Raw genomic sequence first — 17,002 nt, forward strand, 5'->3', positions numbered from 1 at the left:
ACTTTCCTTTTTGTTTCCTTTATAATTGATTTTTTTCATCAGAAGTACTCATCACTGAAATGATCATGCTCATCATTTAAAAAAAATGAATATACCAAGTAGGAAATTTCTTCTCAATTCTCTCTCCAAACCTACTCTCCAGTGAGAAGAGTTTGATTTGTCCTCCTGGACTTTTTTCTGTGCATTTGGGAACATACACCCTCATGTACACACTCATACCATATTCCTTCACAAATGATATCACACATTTGCTCAGCAGGTTGCCTTTTCATTCAGCAAAATATCACAGGCATCTTTCTACAGGTGCACATAATAGATATCCTGAATATTCAATTGCATATATGTGTCATGATATATTTAACTAGTCCCTAATGACATTTAAGTTGTTCCCACTTATTTTGCTACTATGAACAGTGCTACAATACTTATGATTATGTAAACATAATCTTGTCAAATTGTTCAATTATTTTTGAAGGGTAAGAATTCTAGTGTAATTTAGTTTAATTTTGAATCAAATTTAAATTTTGATAGGTGCTATCAAATAGCCTCTAAAACACTGTAAGAATTTACACCCACCTTCCATAGAGTAGAAGAGTGACTATCTCCCAACATCTTCACCAATCTTGAATATTATTCATTTTTAAAGGTAAAATGTTATTAATTTTAATTTGCATTTAAGTTATCACTAGTGAGGGCAATATCTTATTTCCCCAAGCGTTTAGTCCATTTACATTTTTCTTCTTGAATTGCATTCACAATCTTTACTATTTTCCTATTTAACACATTTTTAACTTCATCTCCAAAAAATGTTACTACTCAGTCATTCCTATTGTTTTTAAACGGTGGGGACACATCTAGGTATTGAATCTAAAATATTTGTTTTACATACAACTTTTCAGCAAACTTTTGGTGTGTGTTAAATTTGTAAGATGAAGGAAAACAGTATTTTGTGGGTTTTGTTATGAATTTTTATAGCAATCACAATGGATTGTACAGAAAGAAAGTGGAAAAAAATATCTGTTCCCCAAAACTAATGTTGGGTCTGGGCATCATTTCCAGTTATCATTTTGTCTCTTGGAAAAGTTAATACATAGTTGCTTAATCCTAAATTAAAAATATTGGTTTTATAGCTTCAAAAGCTTTCCACTATATTGCAGAAACAATATTTGCAAACCTCTGGAATTATATAAATGGATTTTCACTAAGTAGATTTCAAAATTGTTGTTCTTTTCTTATAGTGCCTTTATCTCTGAAGCAGAAAAAAAGCCCAAGATGTTGAACCAAACCACTTTAGATAAGAAGCGACTTACGCTCTGTTGGCAGGAGCTGGTATGTGAAAATCTATTTATACTTTGTGGACAGAGTTAAAAATAAACCTCACGGATGAGGCATAGGTCACAGACCAAATGAGGATAAGGTTTAAAGGTCATACATATTTGGGATGCAGAAACAAGAGTGAAAAGGGACTATTTGTTAAGTTGGAAAGAAATGAACATTTATTGAAGGTTTATAAGGATGAGCTAGAAGCCCACTGGTCCTACTTCCTACTCTGATGGAGAATAGGTGACCTCTTGCTCATTTTCTTGACCTTCATATTTTGTTAAAGGCGGTAGACTCACTTGGCCCTCTGACTCACAAGTCAAGAGATCAAAAGAAATAACTATGCTCCTTGACTTCAGGTTCCTCCTATTGAGAATTGTGTTAAAATTTATAAGTGCTTCTTGAGAGCAGATCAGTAGTTGTTACCCCTCTGTGTCCTGGGAACCTGCATGTGCTAGGTGCCTAACAGTTGCCCAGTTCTTCTTCAGTGACTGGTGACTAGAATTGCCAGACCAAGTCAGGCCCTGGATTATCTCAATTGAAAATGTCAGTTCCAGCAAGGGCACCAAGGGACATTTCATGTGAGGCCAGGATAATTCTGCAAAGAAAAATTACTCAGTGCTTGACTTCTCAGGGACATTTTAAAGTATGAGTGGGACTCAGAGAGATTAAATGATTTTTTCTAAAGATCACAGCTAGTTAACTGTAATCCAAAAACTAAAACCCAGGTCTCCTAACTCCTCATCCATCCTTCTTCCCAGAATGCTTCTTTTCTGTCCTCTGGAACATTTCAGGGAGGCTAGATTCCCACCATCAATAAGACCTTCTTCCTATGCTGGCTTTTCTCAGCACCTCTGGCTGAAGTGCTATCTCTGCAGCTTCCCTCTACTCCATGTTTTCTGCAGAGTTCTGTCTTCACATTGTCTGACAGCCCTTGGCCTGATTATTTCAATATCTTTTTTTAGTGGCCTAGGTCTCCCTCCTCATCTCTAGACCTGCATTTCCAGCCTCCTAATGGGCATCTCCATGCTTATCTCATATCACTCCAAACTCTGAGCCCATCACCTTATCTCAGCTTGTTCCGCATCCTGCATTGGCACTGCCAGCTAGACTTACTGCTCAAACAAGAAGGCTAAGTTTCAACATTGGCTCTTTATCTCTCACCTTAAGTAGCCATTTGAATACTAGGTCCTGCAGATTCTGCCTCTTAATGACTCTGGAACGATCTTCACTTCTTCATCTTCAGAGTCACTGTCTAAACTGAGTTTCTTAGCACCTCTGTTCTAGAGTATGGCAAAAGTCTTCCTCTAATCCATCTTCTGTATTACAACCAGCATGGTCTTTCTAGAACACAAGCCTGATTAGATCATTATTGTTTAAAAAAAATCACTGGGTTATCTCAATCATTCATAGAATAAAATCTAAATCCCTTTTGCATGATACATTGGGCTATTTACTATCTGGTCCCAACCTAGCATCCCAACCTTATCCGTCTTTAGTTCGTTCCTATGTATCTATGCTCCAACAATTTTGAATCCTCGATGATTATGTATATTCACATGTAACTCTTCCCTCTGTCTTCTTACTCTCTGATGAATTCTATTCACATTTTAAAATTCAGCTCAAATGTCATATTCTCCAGGTAACCAGCTTTGCCCCTGTCTAGTACCACAGTGCTTCATACATTTTAATTATGTGCATGTATTATTTTCACCTCACCATGTATTGTTTTCACCTCGCCAAACTGTCAATGTCTCAGGAAAATAAAGCGTTATTTCTTCTTCCTGTCCCAGATCTGGGCTCCAAGCATAGTGCCTGGTGTATAACATTAGCAGAGGCTTCCTATGTGCCACACACTCCTCTAGATGCTGGGAACAAAGCTAGAAGAATGTGGTGCTTGTCCTTGAGGAATTTCTAGATTGAGTAGTTCATTCATTCCATAAACATTTATTTAACACCTATGTGCCAGGAGCTCTGTTAGACACTGAGCATACAATAAGGACAAGACAGAGGAGGTCCTTGTCCTACTGAAGTTTACACATTAACGATTAAGACAGCAGATAGGTAAATAGAAAATACATAAAAATTATTACAGATTGTGATTCAAAAGGAAATTCTAAGAAGCCACAGGGATCAGGAAAACATGGGGGAATGTAATACAGTGGTGACATTTAAGTTGAAGCCTGAAAGATGAGAAGAAACCAGCCATGTAGAGTCTAGGAAGAACATCTGAGCAAGAGGAAACACCAAGCATACCAGCTAATATGGTTTGGCTGTGTCCCCACCCAAATCTCATCTTGAACTCTCACGTGCTGTGGGAGGGATCTGCTGGGAGGTAATTGAATCATGGGGGCAGGTCTTCCCATGCTGTTTTCATGATAGTGAATAAGTCTCATGAGATCTGATGGTTTATAAAGGGTAGTTTCCCTGCACAAGCTCTCTTTATTTGCCTGCTGCCGTCCATGTAAGACGTGACTTGCTCCTCCTTGCCTTCCCCATGATTCTCCCCATGAGTCCTCCCCAGCCATGTAGAACTGTGAGTTCTCCATTAAACCTCTTTCCTTTATAAATTACCCAGTCTTGGATATGTCTTTATTAGCAGCACAAGAACAAACTAATACACCGGCTTTAGGATGAATAAAGTTTGTCATGTTCTAGGGCTTCTGAGGACCAGTGTGCCTGAGGCACAGTGAGTGAGGAAGGAATATTATAAGATGAAGCAGACAGTGGCAGGGCCAATGCACACAGGGCCTTAGAAGTCACTGTAAATATTTTTTTTTCCTAAGCACATAAATGTGAGCTGAACAAATGAATCAAAATAAACACTTTTGGGTTTTCCAACCACTTATACTGAGCTTTCTGGCAGCATTTCTCATATGATGTCTTCTTGGTCTGAAAGCAGCCACCATACCTCTGGGAAGAGGTGGTGAGTGCAGTGGTTAAGCATGTAGACTCTGGATGCAGCTGGGGGTCAGCTCTGGCTCTGCCATTCAGTAGCTGCGTTACTGCTTCCTCAGCTGTAAAATGGGAAAAATAGAACCTACCTCATAAGGCTGTTATGAGGAGTAACAAAGGATTAATACAGTGGTTAGAATGTTGCCTGGCACAGAGGAACAGCTCAGTATACCTTAAGCTGCTATTATCATAGCAGTTGTAGTTAAATATCAGAAAGCCTGTGTATTAGTCTGTTCTCACACTGCTAATAAAGACATACCCAAGACTGGGTAATTATAAAGGAAAGAGGTTTAATTGATGCACAGTTCCACATGGCTAGGAGGCCATGGTGGCCTCCAGTCATGGTGGAAGGCAAGGAGGAGCAAGTCACATCTTACATGGTGGCAGGCAAGAGAAGTGCCAAGCAAAAGGGGGAAAAGCTTCTTATAAAACTATCAGATCTCATGAGAACCTTACTCACTATCACGAGAACAAAATGAGGGTAAACGCCTCCATGATTAAATTACCTCCCACTGGGTCCCTCCTATGATATGTGGGGATCATGGGAATTACAGTTCAAGATGAAATTTGGGTGGGACACAGCCAAACCATGTCAGCTTGGATTCAGGTGCTGGTTAATAAGCCATGTGACCTTGATAAACCTGTAGCCTTTCTGGGCTTCAGCTTCTCATCTGTCAAGCAGAGGTGAGATGATATTACAGCCTCCATAATCCTGTGAAATTTCCACCAAGGAGGCAGCATGCACGGTGGCAGACCCTGGAACAGTCCACGTGAGTGACTCAGTGTAGAGCTCACCAGGACCTTCAGGTCTCTTCAGCAACAGGACGCTGCTTGTTGTCCAGATCTCTCGAAAGACCCATACTGACTCTTGTCTTGTTTTAGGAAGCAATGTGCAAGGAGGCCAAGGGGATCATTCAGCAGCAGAAGAAAAAGTTATCTGTTGATGAAATGATTCACGAAGCCCAAAACTTTGTGGAAAAAATCCGCTTTCTTGTTGATGAGGTAACTGACTCTAAAGGCAAACCTCATTTGGAAGGTTAGATGGAATGTCTTCCAGGGAGGTTTGAATGGTTGGTATGGGTGAAATATGAATCAATGTTTTTCTCCCCAGCCCTAGTGGGCTATGCAGGCACTCCTAGTTTAGAGAAGAGATTTTTAAATTAAACCAAACAAGTACAGCTTTATTCATTTTTTTTTCACAAAGCCTGAACATTCAGCAAAATAAAAGGCACATTCACTAATGGGCTCAAGTGAAGTCAACGTAAGCCCAGGAACTTTGATAGGTTTTCAACTATAAAAGGATTTAAATTCGTGCCCAGTAAAGGGCACGGCAGCTTCTGATTTTAAAGTTAGTTGTAAACAGTGTCTTCTGGTGACTTCTAGAATGACCTGTTTAAAAATGGCCCTCATATTTGCATCTGTCAGATACTGACACTCGTTCTTGAAGCTTGCAAATGTGTAGAAACTTCTAAAACAGGGTTTTATGTGGGAAGATTTCAGGAAGCGAGATTTACTGCTTCTGTTTTTCTTGAAAGTTGTAGTTCTTGTTGCAAATCAGTCATTCCCTGGAGGCATATTACTCGGTGAGACAGGCAGTCAGTAGACATAGGAATTTGAATAAGCACTCAGAAGAGAGAAGGGATGTCCTCTTTGGGGATTAGTTATACCTGATCACTAGGGATTGGAAAGACAGAGCGTCTGCTTCCAGTCCAGGAATGTCAAACCCTTGTTTAAAACGATATACTTCCTTTTTGTTTTGAGAGTTTTGTTTGTTCAGAAATGTGAATTTCAAACACCCATAACATAATGGGCCACTTGGCATGGAATTCTACTCTTCCTATCTTAATTAATTCGACTTTAAATTCTAATTTCCTGTGCAATTTAGCTGAGTTCCTGCTGAATAACCACTTAAAATGGAACTAAAATATTTTGCAATCATATTATAGGTACACAGTTCCTTGTAGAAATATTTGCCTAAGAGCAAGTGTAAGGAAAGTCATTCAAAGACATTCATAGATTTTTGTTTTTGTTGTTTCATTTGAATATTCTGGAAATGTTGTCTGACTCTGAGCAGTGCTTAAAACTAAATCATTATTACAAGATTGGAAAAAAAATCCATGGGAAGTTGTGCAAAAGTGTTTGTCCTGCAGATGAGAAAAGTAGGCTACCAAAGATGCCAAATCACAGATCCAGCTTGCATGTTCTCATATGAGCAATTTGGCATGTGGGTTTGTAGGCACTTTATTTATTTATTTATTTTTTTGAGACAGAGTCTTGCTCTTTCTCCCAGGCTGGAGTGCAGTGGCATGATCTCGGCTCACTGCAACCTCCTCCGCCTCCTGGGTTCAAGCGATTCTTCTGCCTCAGCCTCCTGAGTAGCTGAAACTATAGGCAAGTGTCACTACGCCCAGCTAATTTTTGTATTTTTTAGTAGAGACGTGGTTTCACCATATTGGCCAGGATGATCTCGAACTCCTGACCTCATGATCCACGTGCCTTGGCCTCCCAAAGTGCTGGGATTACAGGCATGAGCCACTGCCGCCCAGCTGTATGCACTTTTAACTCATGACCTAAGTAAGGCTTTCTCTTCTCTAGGAAACTGCACTTAATTTGCTTGATGGCATAGATGTTTCAGTGCCTAGATGGTGTCAGTCACAGCATTTGTTTTGTCGAAGAGGGAATATTTCAGGATAGCAGAACTCTGCAAGTGCCTTTGTTCAATGCCAACCTTTCAAATCCCATTCCTATTCAATCCCAACTCCCTCTATTCCCACAGCCCCAGCACACCATCCCTGACGTTTTCATCTGGATGCTCAGCAACAACAGGAGAGTGGCCTATGCCCGCATCGCCTCCAAAGACCTCCTCTATTCCCCTGTCGCAGGGCAGATGGGCAAACACTGCGGCAAGATCAAAACTCACTTCCTCAAAGTAAGTGTGCAGTATTTTAACTAAAAGAAGGGAGACTTCTGTTTCTCTAGGGTGGCTCAGACTTTCTAGTGTGTGTCCATGGCTCTGACCATTCCCCAGTGCTTTCAAAGGTAGGAGGACAACTAGAACACCTTGGTGCCTGTTGGTTCAAATTGCAATTCAGTAGACCACCTTTAGGTGGAATTTTTTCAATTTTTTTAACTGTTACATCACCAGACACACATAAGTTTCTTTTTTTAATCTAATGGGTTACTTTAATTTTTACCTCTTTGATTACTAGTATTAATAACAATGAACCTTAAGGTTTTTTTTTTTTTTTGAGACAGTGTCTTGCACTGTCGCCCGGGCTGGAGTGCAGTGGCGTGACCTCGGCTCACTGCAACCTTCGCCTCCCGGATTCAAGTGATTCTCCTGCCTCAGCCTCCCAAGTAGCTGGGATTACAGATGCCCACCACCATGCCTAGCTAATTTTTTGTATTTTTAGTAGAGATGGGGTTTCACTATGTTGGCCAGGCTGGTCTCCAACTCCTGACCTTGTGATCTGCCTGCCTCGGCCTCCCAAAGTGCTGGGATTACAAGCATGAGCCACCGTACTTGGCCAATTTTTTTTTTTTTATTTCAGTAGCTTTAGGGTTACAAGTGGTTTGTGATTACATGGATAAGTTGAATAGTGGTGAAATCCAGAATTTCAGTGTAACTGTCACCTGAGTAGTATACAATGTATGAATAGGTAGTTTTTTGTCCCTCATCCCCATCCCACCCTCCCCCTTTCTGAGTTTTCAGTGTCCTTTATACCACTCTGTATGACTTTTCATACCCATAGCTTAGTTCCTGCTTATAAGTGAGAACATACAGTATTTGGTTTTCCATTCTTGAATTACTTCACTTAGAATAAGTAATGGCCTCCAGCTCAACTCAAGTTGCTGCAAAAGACATTATTTCGTTCTTTTTATGACTGAGTCATATTTCATGGTGTATATATATCACATTTTCTTAATCCAGTCATCAGGCAATGGACACTTATGTTGTTGATTCCATATCTTTGCAATTTTGAATTGTGCTACAATAAACATATACGTGCTGGTGTCTTTTTGATCATTTTCTTTGGGTAGATACCCAATAGCGGGTAGTGGGATTGCTGGGTTGAATGGTAGATCTATTTTTAGTTCTTTGAGAAATCTCCATACTGTTTTCCATAGAGGTTGTGCTAATTTACAGTCCCATCAGCAGTATAAAAGCATTCCTTTTCAGCTGCATCCATGCCAACATCTATTGTTTTTTGACTTTTTAATAATGGCCATTCTAGCTGGGGTAAGGTGGTATCTCAATCATTGTTTTAATTTGCATTTCCCTGATGATTAGTGATGTTGAGCATTTTTTTCATGTTTGTTGGCCATTTGTATATTTTTTTGGGAGATGTCTATTCATGTCTTTTATGCAGTTTTTAATGGAATTATTTTTTTATGTTGATTTGTTTGAGTTCCTTGTAGATTCTGGATATTAGTCCTTTATGGAATGCATAATTTGCAAATCTTTTCTCCCATTCTCTAGGTTCCTGTTTACTCTGATGATTCTTTGGCTGTGCAGAAGCTTTTTAGTTTAATTAGGTACCATTTATTTATGTTTTTGTTGCATTTGTTTTTGGTGTCTTAGTCATAAATTCTTTGCCAGAAGAGTTTTTTTCTAGGTTTTCTTCCAGAGTTTTTATGGTTTCAGGTCTCAGATTTAAGTCTTTAATCCATCTTGAGTTAATTTTTTTGTGTATGGTGAGAAATAGAGATCCAGGTTCATTCTTCTACATGTGGCTATCTCATTTTCCCAGTACCATTTATTGATAAGGCATCCTTTCTCCAATTTGTGTTTTTGTATAGTTTGCTGAAGATCAGTTGGTTATAAATATTTGACTTCATTTCTAGGTTCTCTATTCTATTCCACTGGCCTATATATCTACTTTTATAGCAGTACCATGTTGTTTTGGCAACTATAGCCTTGTATAATTTGAAGTCAGGTAATGTGATGCCTCTAGATTTGTTCTTTTTCCTTAGGATTGCTTTGGCAATTTGGGCTCTTTTTTGGCTCCATATGAATTTTAGGATAGTTTTTTCTAATTCTGTAAAAAATGACATTGGTATTTTGATAGGAAGGGCATTGAATCTGTTGATTGTTTGGAGCAGTATGCTTATTTTCATGATATTGATTCTTCCAATCCATGAGCGTGGAAGGTATTTGCATTTGTTTGTGTCATCTATGATTTCTTAGAATGAACATTTTTCTATCAGTTTCCTCACTACCTTTTCACTTGTGTAATTTGTCCATGGCATCTTCTCACATGAGTTAATCTGTATTTTAAAATAGCTTCAAAGAAAATTAGAAGAAGGACAGAACAGCTAGTTCAGGATTCCTTGTGACTTTAAATTGTAAAAATATAAAAATTTTCAACTGGGGGGTCCCGCACCCTTCATCAAGACAGAGTCCCCAGATGCCTTCTGAGTGAGCCCTTATAGACATGTATCTCTGGACAGATTCTACTGTCTCTAACTCAAGATTTGAGCTTTGCTTGGAGGCCCTGGGTATTTTACCTCCACTACAAATACATTTTTATTCCAGTGAGTAGAAATGAATGAATAAGAGGAAAATGTGTCCAAAGCCTTTACCCCCACCAGCAACTGACAAGAGGACAAGTTGACTGATTAACTTTTCCTAACTCATAGCTGACTGTCCTCCCAATATCAGTTCTGGTTTCTTGCTATAAAATAATTATTCCTTTACTAACTCAGGGAGGGTGAAAAGGCTCAAAATCATGCCATAGAGGAACAGGTAAAGAGATAGCAGTTCTTAGCTGAGGAGATTTGACAGCATGAGAATGTAGTTTCAGTGTTTGTGGGGCATTATATAGATGGAGGGGAGGTATAGGAGAGAGAGAGATCCAGCAGGTAAAATCAGGCCCTACAAAGACATTACAGGGAAATAGTTTCCTAAATGGAAGTCCATAATGCATTCCACATCCTTAGAGGTGTTAGCACACCCTAGGCAACTATTTGATATAAACATGGCAGCAGGTAGCTAAATTAAATAGCCTCTAAGTGCCGTCTAACCTCAAGAGTTTACTATAGATGTGATTTTTTTTTTTAAATGTTGCAGACAGAAGGGCCCTATTATTAAGCATGAGAAGCAGTGTGGATAATGGTTTAAAGCATGGACTTTGAAATAAGGTGAATTTGGGCTGGAATTTGTATTAGATCACTAGGGCTACTGTAACAAAGTAGCATAAACTGACTGGCTTAAACAACAGAGATATATTATCTCATGGTTCTGAAGGTTAGAAGTCCTAGGTCAAGGTGTTGGCAGGGCCATGTTCCCTTGAAGGTGTTAGGGAAGAACATGTTCCAGGCCTCTCTTCTAGCTTCTGGTTGGTTCCATGGCTTTTACTAGAATGGCGCCAATCTCCATATGACATTCTTCCTCTGTGTCTGTCCCTTCATATGACATTATTTTTGCGACTCCAGTCATATGGGATTAGGGACCTACCCTACTCCAGTACAATGTCATTTTAACTTAACTAATTATATCTGCATTGACCCTATTTCCAAATAAGGTCATATTTTGGGTGTTGGGGATTAGAACTTCAACATAAAAATTTTGTGGGACCACAATTCAACCCATAACAGAATTCCAGGGCCAATATATACTAGTTGTATGACCTTGGGCAATTTAACATTCTTCAACTTTCAAATGGATAAAGAATGTTCATCCTATTTTTCATTCATTAAATGGAGATCATGGTGAGGAAAAAGTGAATAAATGCAAGTAAAGAACATGTAGTTGTGCCTCACAGAGTAATCACTCAATAAATGCTGGCATTCGAACAACTAGACATCCACATTCCCAGAGGACATTGCTGTAATTTTGTCCCCCTCATGTCCAGCGAGTTGTTTGAGGCTCTCCGTGTTATTTTCTGTCATGTATGTAAAATGATTTTGTTTTAGAGACAGCACCTTACTCTATTGCCAAGTCTGGAGTGCAGTGATAAAATTACAGCTCACTGCAGCCTTGAACTCCTAGGCTCAAGCAATCCTCCCACCTTAGCCTCCTGAATAGCTAGGTCTACAGACATGTGCCACCACATCTGGCTAATTTTTATTTCTCATAGAGATGGGATCTTACTATGTAACCCAGGCTTATCTCAAACTCCTGGCCTCAAGTGATTCCGCTGCCTTCCTTGGCCTCCCAAAGCACTGAGATTACAGACGAGAGCCATTGTGCCTGGCCTAAAATGGCTTTTAAACCCACTCCGGTAAAACTATAACTGAAAAACAAAGTTTTTCACCCAAGTCATTCATCACAATTATCAAGAATTTTCTTTAACTTTCTCCATTCAAAGAATGCTAAAGAGGCAAGAAATATTTATCTTAAAAATAGCAAAACACTTCAGAAGGCCCTGTGCTAAAAATACTAGAAAGGTGGTATAAAGTTACTCACTTCTAAATATTTTGATGTATCCTGGCACTATTTAAAATTAGAACAAAGAACAGCTGTCAAATAAAGTCAGAGGTTAGAAGAGTTGAGAATGCAGAACTTTTGCCCTGGAGCATTCATCATCTGAATATTATCTTCATCTGTAAGCCTTAGCTTATTTCTTTATTTGTATTTTCCTTTTGCCATTGGAATTGCTCTGGGCAGTAGCTTTCTGGATCTTGTTGAATCCAGTTATATAAAGTCGATAAAATATCTTGATAAGATGATTCAGCGAGACCATTTTCATTCCTGTTTTGATTTTCACTCCTGACTTTAAGTCCGCTCTCACCCACCATCTCTCTTTATGCCCCTTTCTCTTCACTGAATGGGCAAGACCAGAAAAAGCAAAGGCTGCACCAGGGATACTGAGTATTCCCTCATCTGCCACTCACTCCAGTTTTTTAGCTGGGAAATAGGAAGTGAAGGTGGGCGGGGGCGGGGAGGGGAACATAGAATGTAAATCTCTAAACTGTCTAAGCTAAGGTTTCCTCAAGCTTTATTCTGTGGAGCTGCTGTTCTTTGAGTGGCTCTGTAAATGTTCCATGTTCAAATGCTTTTAAGAAGTTGCAGTTGTAACCTTGGAAACTCTTGCAGTGTCACAGTGCCCATTAACCAGTGGAAGGTTCCAAGAAGTCCTGCAGTTGGGAAACAGCTTTAACTTTTTTATATTTTATTATTTTACTTTAAGTTCCGGGATACACGTGCACAATGTGCAGGTTTGTTACATAGGTTAACGTGTGCCATGGTGGTTTGCTGCACCTATCAACCTGTCATCTAGGTTTTAAGCCCTGCATGTATTAGGTATTTGTCCTAATGGTCTCCCTCCCCTTGTCCCCCATCCCCCGACAGGCCCCAGTGTGTGATGTTCCCGTCCATGTGTTCTCATTGTTCAACTCCCACTTATGAATGAGAACATGCAGTGTTTGGTTTTCTGTTCCTGTGTTAGTTTGCTGAGAATGGTGGCTTCCAGCTTCATCCATGCCCCTACAAAGGACATGATCTCATTCTTTTTTATGGCTGCATAGTATTCCATGGAGTGTATGTGCCATGTTTTCTTTATCCAGTCTATCATCGATGGGCATTTGGGCTGGTTCTGTGTCTTTGCTATTGTGAACAGTGCCACAGTAAACATACGTATGCATGTGTCTTTATAGTAGAATGATTTATAATCCTTTGGGTATATAGACAGTAGTGGGATTGCTGGATCAAATGGTATTTCTGGTTCTAGATCCTTGAGGAATCGCCACACTGTCTTCCACAGTGGTTGAACTAATTTACGCTTCCACCAACAGTGTTCCTATTTCTCCACAGCCTTGCCAGCATCTGTTGTTTCTTGACTTTTTTATAATTGCCTTTCTGACTGGTGTGAGATGCTATCTCACTGTGGTTTTGATTTGCATTTCTCTAAAGATCAGTTATGTTGAGTTTTTTCATGTTTGTTGGCTGTATAAATGTCTTCTTTTGAGAAGTGTCTATTTATGTCATTTGCCCTCTTTTTAATGGGGTTGTTTTTTTCTTGTAAATTTGTTTAAGTTCTTTGTAAATTCTGGATATTAGACCTTTGTCAGATGGGTAGAATGCAAAATTTTATCCCATTCTGTAGATTGCCTGTTTGCTCTGATGATAGTTTCTTTTGCTTTGCAGAAGCTCTTTAGTTTAATTAGATCTCATTTGTCAATTTCTGCTTTTGTTGCAGTTGCTTTTGGCATTTTCATCATAAAATATTTGCTCATGCCTATGTCCTGAATGGTATTGCCTAGGTTTTCTTCTAGGTTTTTTATGGTTTTGGGTTTTACATTTAAGTCTTTAATCCATCTTGAGTTAATTTTTGTGTAAGGTTTAAGGAAGGAGTCCAGTTTCAGTTTTTGGCATATGGCTAGCCAGTTTTCCCAGCACCATTTATTAAATAGGGAATTCTTTCCCCATTGCTAGTTTTTGTCAGGTTTGTCAAAGATCAGATGGTTGTAGATGTGTGGTGTTATTTCTGAGGTCTCTATTCTGTTCCATTGGTCTATATGTCTGTTTTGGTACCAGTACCGTGTGAAACATCTTTAGCTTTTTAAGCCCACATTTGTCAAGCTTATGCACCCAGAATAACTATTTGTAAGCTTTAGGAAACTTCTCCTCCTGGGAACTATTAATACAGAGGAAACAAAGTGCCTCATCTGTAGTCACATGACTAAGTAATGATTGATCAGTAATAGCAACGAAGGTTTTGCGGTCCTGGGTTGCATGATCTTCCTTTTTCTCTAATTTAAACATATTCATGATGCTACTAAAAATGATGGAACAGAATTTGCAGAACTCAGCCCAACTCACCACTCAAAAGTTCATGATCCTCTCCTTTTAGTCTTATCCCCACTGTGCTCCTGATGGCTGGAAATGTGAAAATGGAAATTCATCACCAAAAGGAAACCCTTCCTAAGGAAGGAGCTAGATGCTCTCAGAGCCCAGAGGGTGGCGCTCAACCTTCCTCTTCTCCTTGCGTTAGCTCTGTGCTGAGTCCACTCCTCATTCCCATCACCATCCCTATCCTACCTTCTCTCCACAACAGGGAGTCCATCTCCTGTTCTCCAGGTTCCAGCTTTTCATCTAGCTTTTCCTAGGATGCAGCAGGAAGTGATGGCTAAATAGCACCTTTCTCTATCCTGCCACAGAGTAAAACCTCTACCACATAAACAAACCTCACTCTCACTAATACTGACCAACTCCAACACAGTTCATGTGAGTTACTACCTCTCTCTCTCCTTCTCTCACTTGCCAAGACTTCCTCTTCCTTTTGAGCTGGCTGTCTTGCACCAGGACCCTGTGGGAGGTGGGGAAGGCACAGGGGAGACTGAGCCTTTAGTATTCTGTCTCATGCAATATTTATATATGGATGATCACAGCTTTTTGATGCATTTTTGCATTCTTAATTGTTTTTCTCTGTTGTGTTTTATTTTTTCCTACCTTTCCATGCTATTCTCAGAGGGAAATACCTTGCTGTGGTTGGTGAGGCTTCAGGGGCACATGAGAGAGGAAGGAGAGTGGGGAAGCAGGTGTAGGAGCCAAGGGAGAGCTTTCCCTTGGCCCTCTGAAGCTTCGCTGAAAAATCAATTCACAAAAGGTAGATTAATAGGAGAAAAGGCGTACAAATTTATTTAATGTATATATTAAATATACACATTAATATATGGGAGCCTTTAGAAGGAAGATCCCAAAATAGGGGGAAATCGTCCATTTTTATGCTTAGGTTCAACAAAGCATGGACGGACATGTAGAAATACGATTCAGTAAAAAGGGTATAATCTAATGCTAGTGGACTGAGTGGGAAAACAGCAAGGCCTGTCTGCCTAGCTGCTCCTTGGCCTTTCTGTAGCATTCTTTCCTTCTGCATGTGGAGTAGAACCCTCTCTGGAATGGGCTACAGTTACACAAGGTAGGTCAGATAATTTCTCTATGGCCAATTTTTACATAGAAAGGCAGAGGGAAAGTTAGAGTCATATTTTTAGGTTTTATAGCTGGCTTCGGGGAAATGGGGTTCTGGTTTCTGTGACCTGCACTAGGGAAGAGAGATTCTAGTTTCTATGGCTAACCTGGGGGTGAATGGGACTGAGAGATAAGAGGGCAAGAGGTCAGAGAAACACTTTTGCTTCTGAGGCTTTCATTTGGGGGTATTGTTTTCTGAGCCCCAGTTGAGGGAAGGCAGGGGCAGACATGTAACCAGGCTGAAAGTACACATGAAATTAAAAATGGGATCCTGTTCCTGAAAGGACCTAGGAAGGTGCTCAATAATGTTGAATGAATCCAACTTAGATACTTAAGTGAGACACTGCATTATCTTGCCAGCAATTCCAATTTGCGTATTTTTTTTTTTTTAATGTACAAGTTGCTAACTTTAGGAGTGCAGCAACAGTCTTTGTGGAACACTTTCACAAGACGTTAGCTGAGTCTTCGGTTTTAACCATGAGTTTAAACACCCATTTGTTGTTTAGTAGCAGTAGAAATGAATGACGTTTTTTGTCATTGTTTTGTTTTACTTTAAGAAACACAAGGCCAGCCTGGCATGGTGGCTCACGCCTATAATCCCAGCACTTTGGGAGGCCAAGGCGGGTGGATCACCTGAGGTCAGGAGCTCAAGACCAGCCTGGCCAACATGGTGAAACCCTATCTCTACTAAAAATCCAAAAATTAGCCGGGTGTGGTGGCATATGTCTGCAATCCCAGGTACTTGGGAGGCTGAGGCATGAGAATTACTTGAACCCGGGAGGCAGAGGCTGCAGTGAGCTGAGATTGCACCACTGCACTCTAGCCTGGGTGACAGAGCAAGACTGTCTCAAAAAAAAAAGAAAAGAAACACAGGCCCAGGCTCTGTGGCTCTTGCCTGTAATCCTAGCACTCTGGGAGGCCAAAGGGGGCAGATTGGTTTAGTCCAGGAGTTTGAGATGACCCTAGGCAACATGGTGAAACCCCATCTCTACCCCCCAAAAAATCAATAAATACAAAACTATCCGGGCATGGTGGTGACTGCTCATGGTCCAAGCTACTTGAGAGGCTGAGGTGGGAGGATGGCTTGAGCCCAGGAGGCAAAGTTTGTAGTGAGCTGAGATTGCACCACGTCACTCCAGCTTGGGTGACAGAGCGTGATTCTATGGGGGCAGGGTGGGAGGGGGATAAAAAGAAAAGAAAACCCTGCAGAATCTCAGATTTGCTTTGCTTAGGGCAATGTAGCACACTAAGTTAAGAGCATTGCTGCACAAATACTTAAAACTGAGATCTATAGACCAGCAGGATTAGCGTCCATCAGGAGAAATCAGATTCTCAAATTTTCCCAGAGACCAGCTGAATTTGAATGTGCATTTTAACCAGATGCCCTGGCAATCCATGTGCTCACAGCAGTGTGTGAGGAGCATTGGCTAAGAGTCTGGGCTCTAACCCTGATAACCTATGATTTGGTGATAGCTTGCAGGCAATAGAACATTCTGTGTGAAGAGAGAAACATTAGACCAGGGCCTAGAACGATATAAGTGCTCAACATGTGTTAAATATTATTATTGTTAGAAAAGTAAATAAAGGATATTCACTCAACCTATATTTACCACATGCTTTCTGGGCGCCAAGAACTCTTTTAGGCACTGGGGACACGGCAGTGAAGCAACAGACAAAAATTCCTTTCTTTATGAATTGATGTCTTAGTGATGTCTACAAATGGCAGAGGGATTGCTTTTATTATAGGAAAATAATCTTAGGCTTTCAATACATATTCATTTTATTTTACAAATGTATTCCTCAATACATTTTGGC

At 40.1% G+C, this 17,002-nt stretch overlaps 1 protein-coding gene across 3 annotated transcripts in view; it reads left to right on the forward strand.

Moving 5' to 3' along the window:
* Nucleotides 1-17,002, forward strand: part of FER1L6 (fer-1 like family member 6) — a 272,635-nt gene that overhangs the window by 168,097 nt on the left and 87,536 nt on the right. For all 3 annotated transcript variants that reach the window (XM_031013870.3, XM_063709464.1, XM_063709465.1), the window contains exons 16-18: nucleotides 1,239-1,329; nucleotides 5,158-5,277; nucleotides 7,052-7,204. In XM_031013870.3, the coding sequence (XP_030869730.3) occupies nucleotides 1,239-1,329; nucleotides 5,158-5,277; nucleotides 7,052-7,204 (364 nt within the window). The remainder of the gene's footprint in view (nucleotides 1-1,238; nucleotides 1,330-5,157; nucleotides 5,278-7,051; nucleotides 7,205-17,002) is intronic.

Source organism: Gorilla gorilla, chromosome 7, assembly GCF_029281585.2.
Source record: "Gorilla gorilla gorilla isolate KB3781 chromosome 7, NHGRI_mGorGor1-v2.1_pri, whole genome shotgun sequence".
Classification (NCBI taxonomy): domain Eukaryota; kingdom Metazoa; phylum Chordata; class Mammalia; order Primates; family Hominidae; genus Gorilla; species Gorilla gorilla.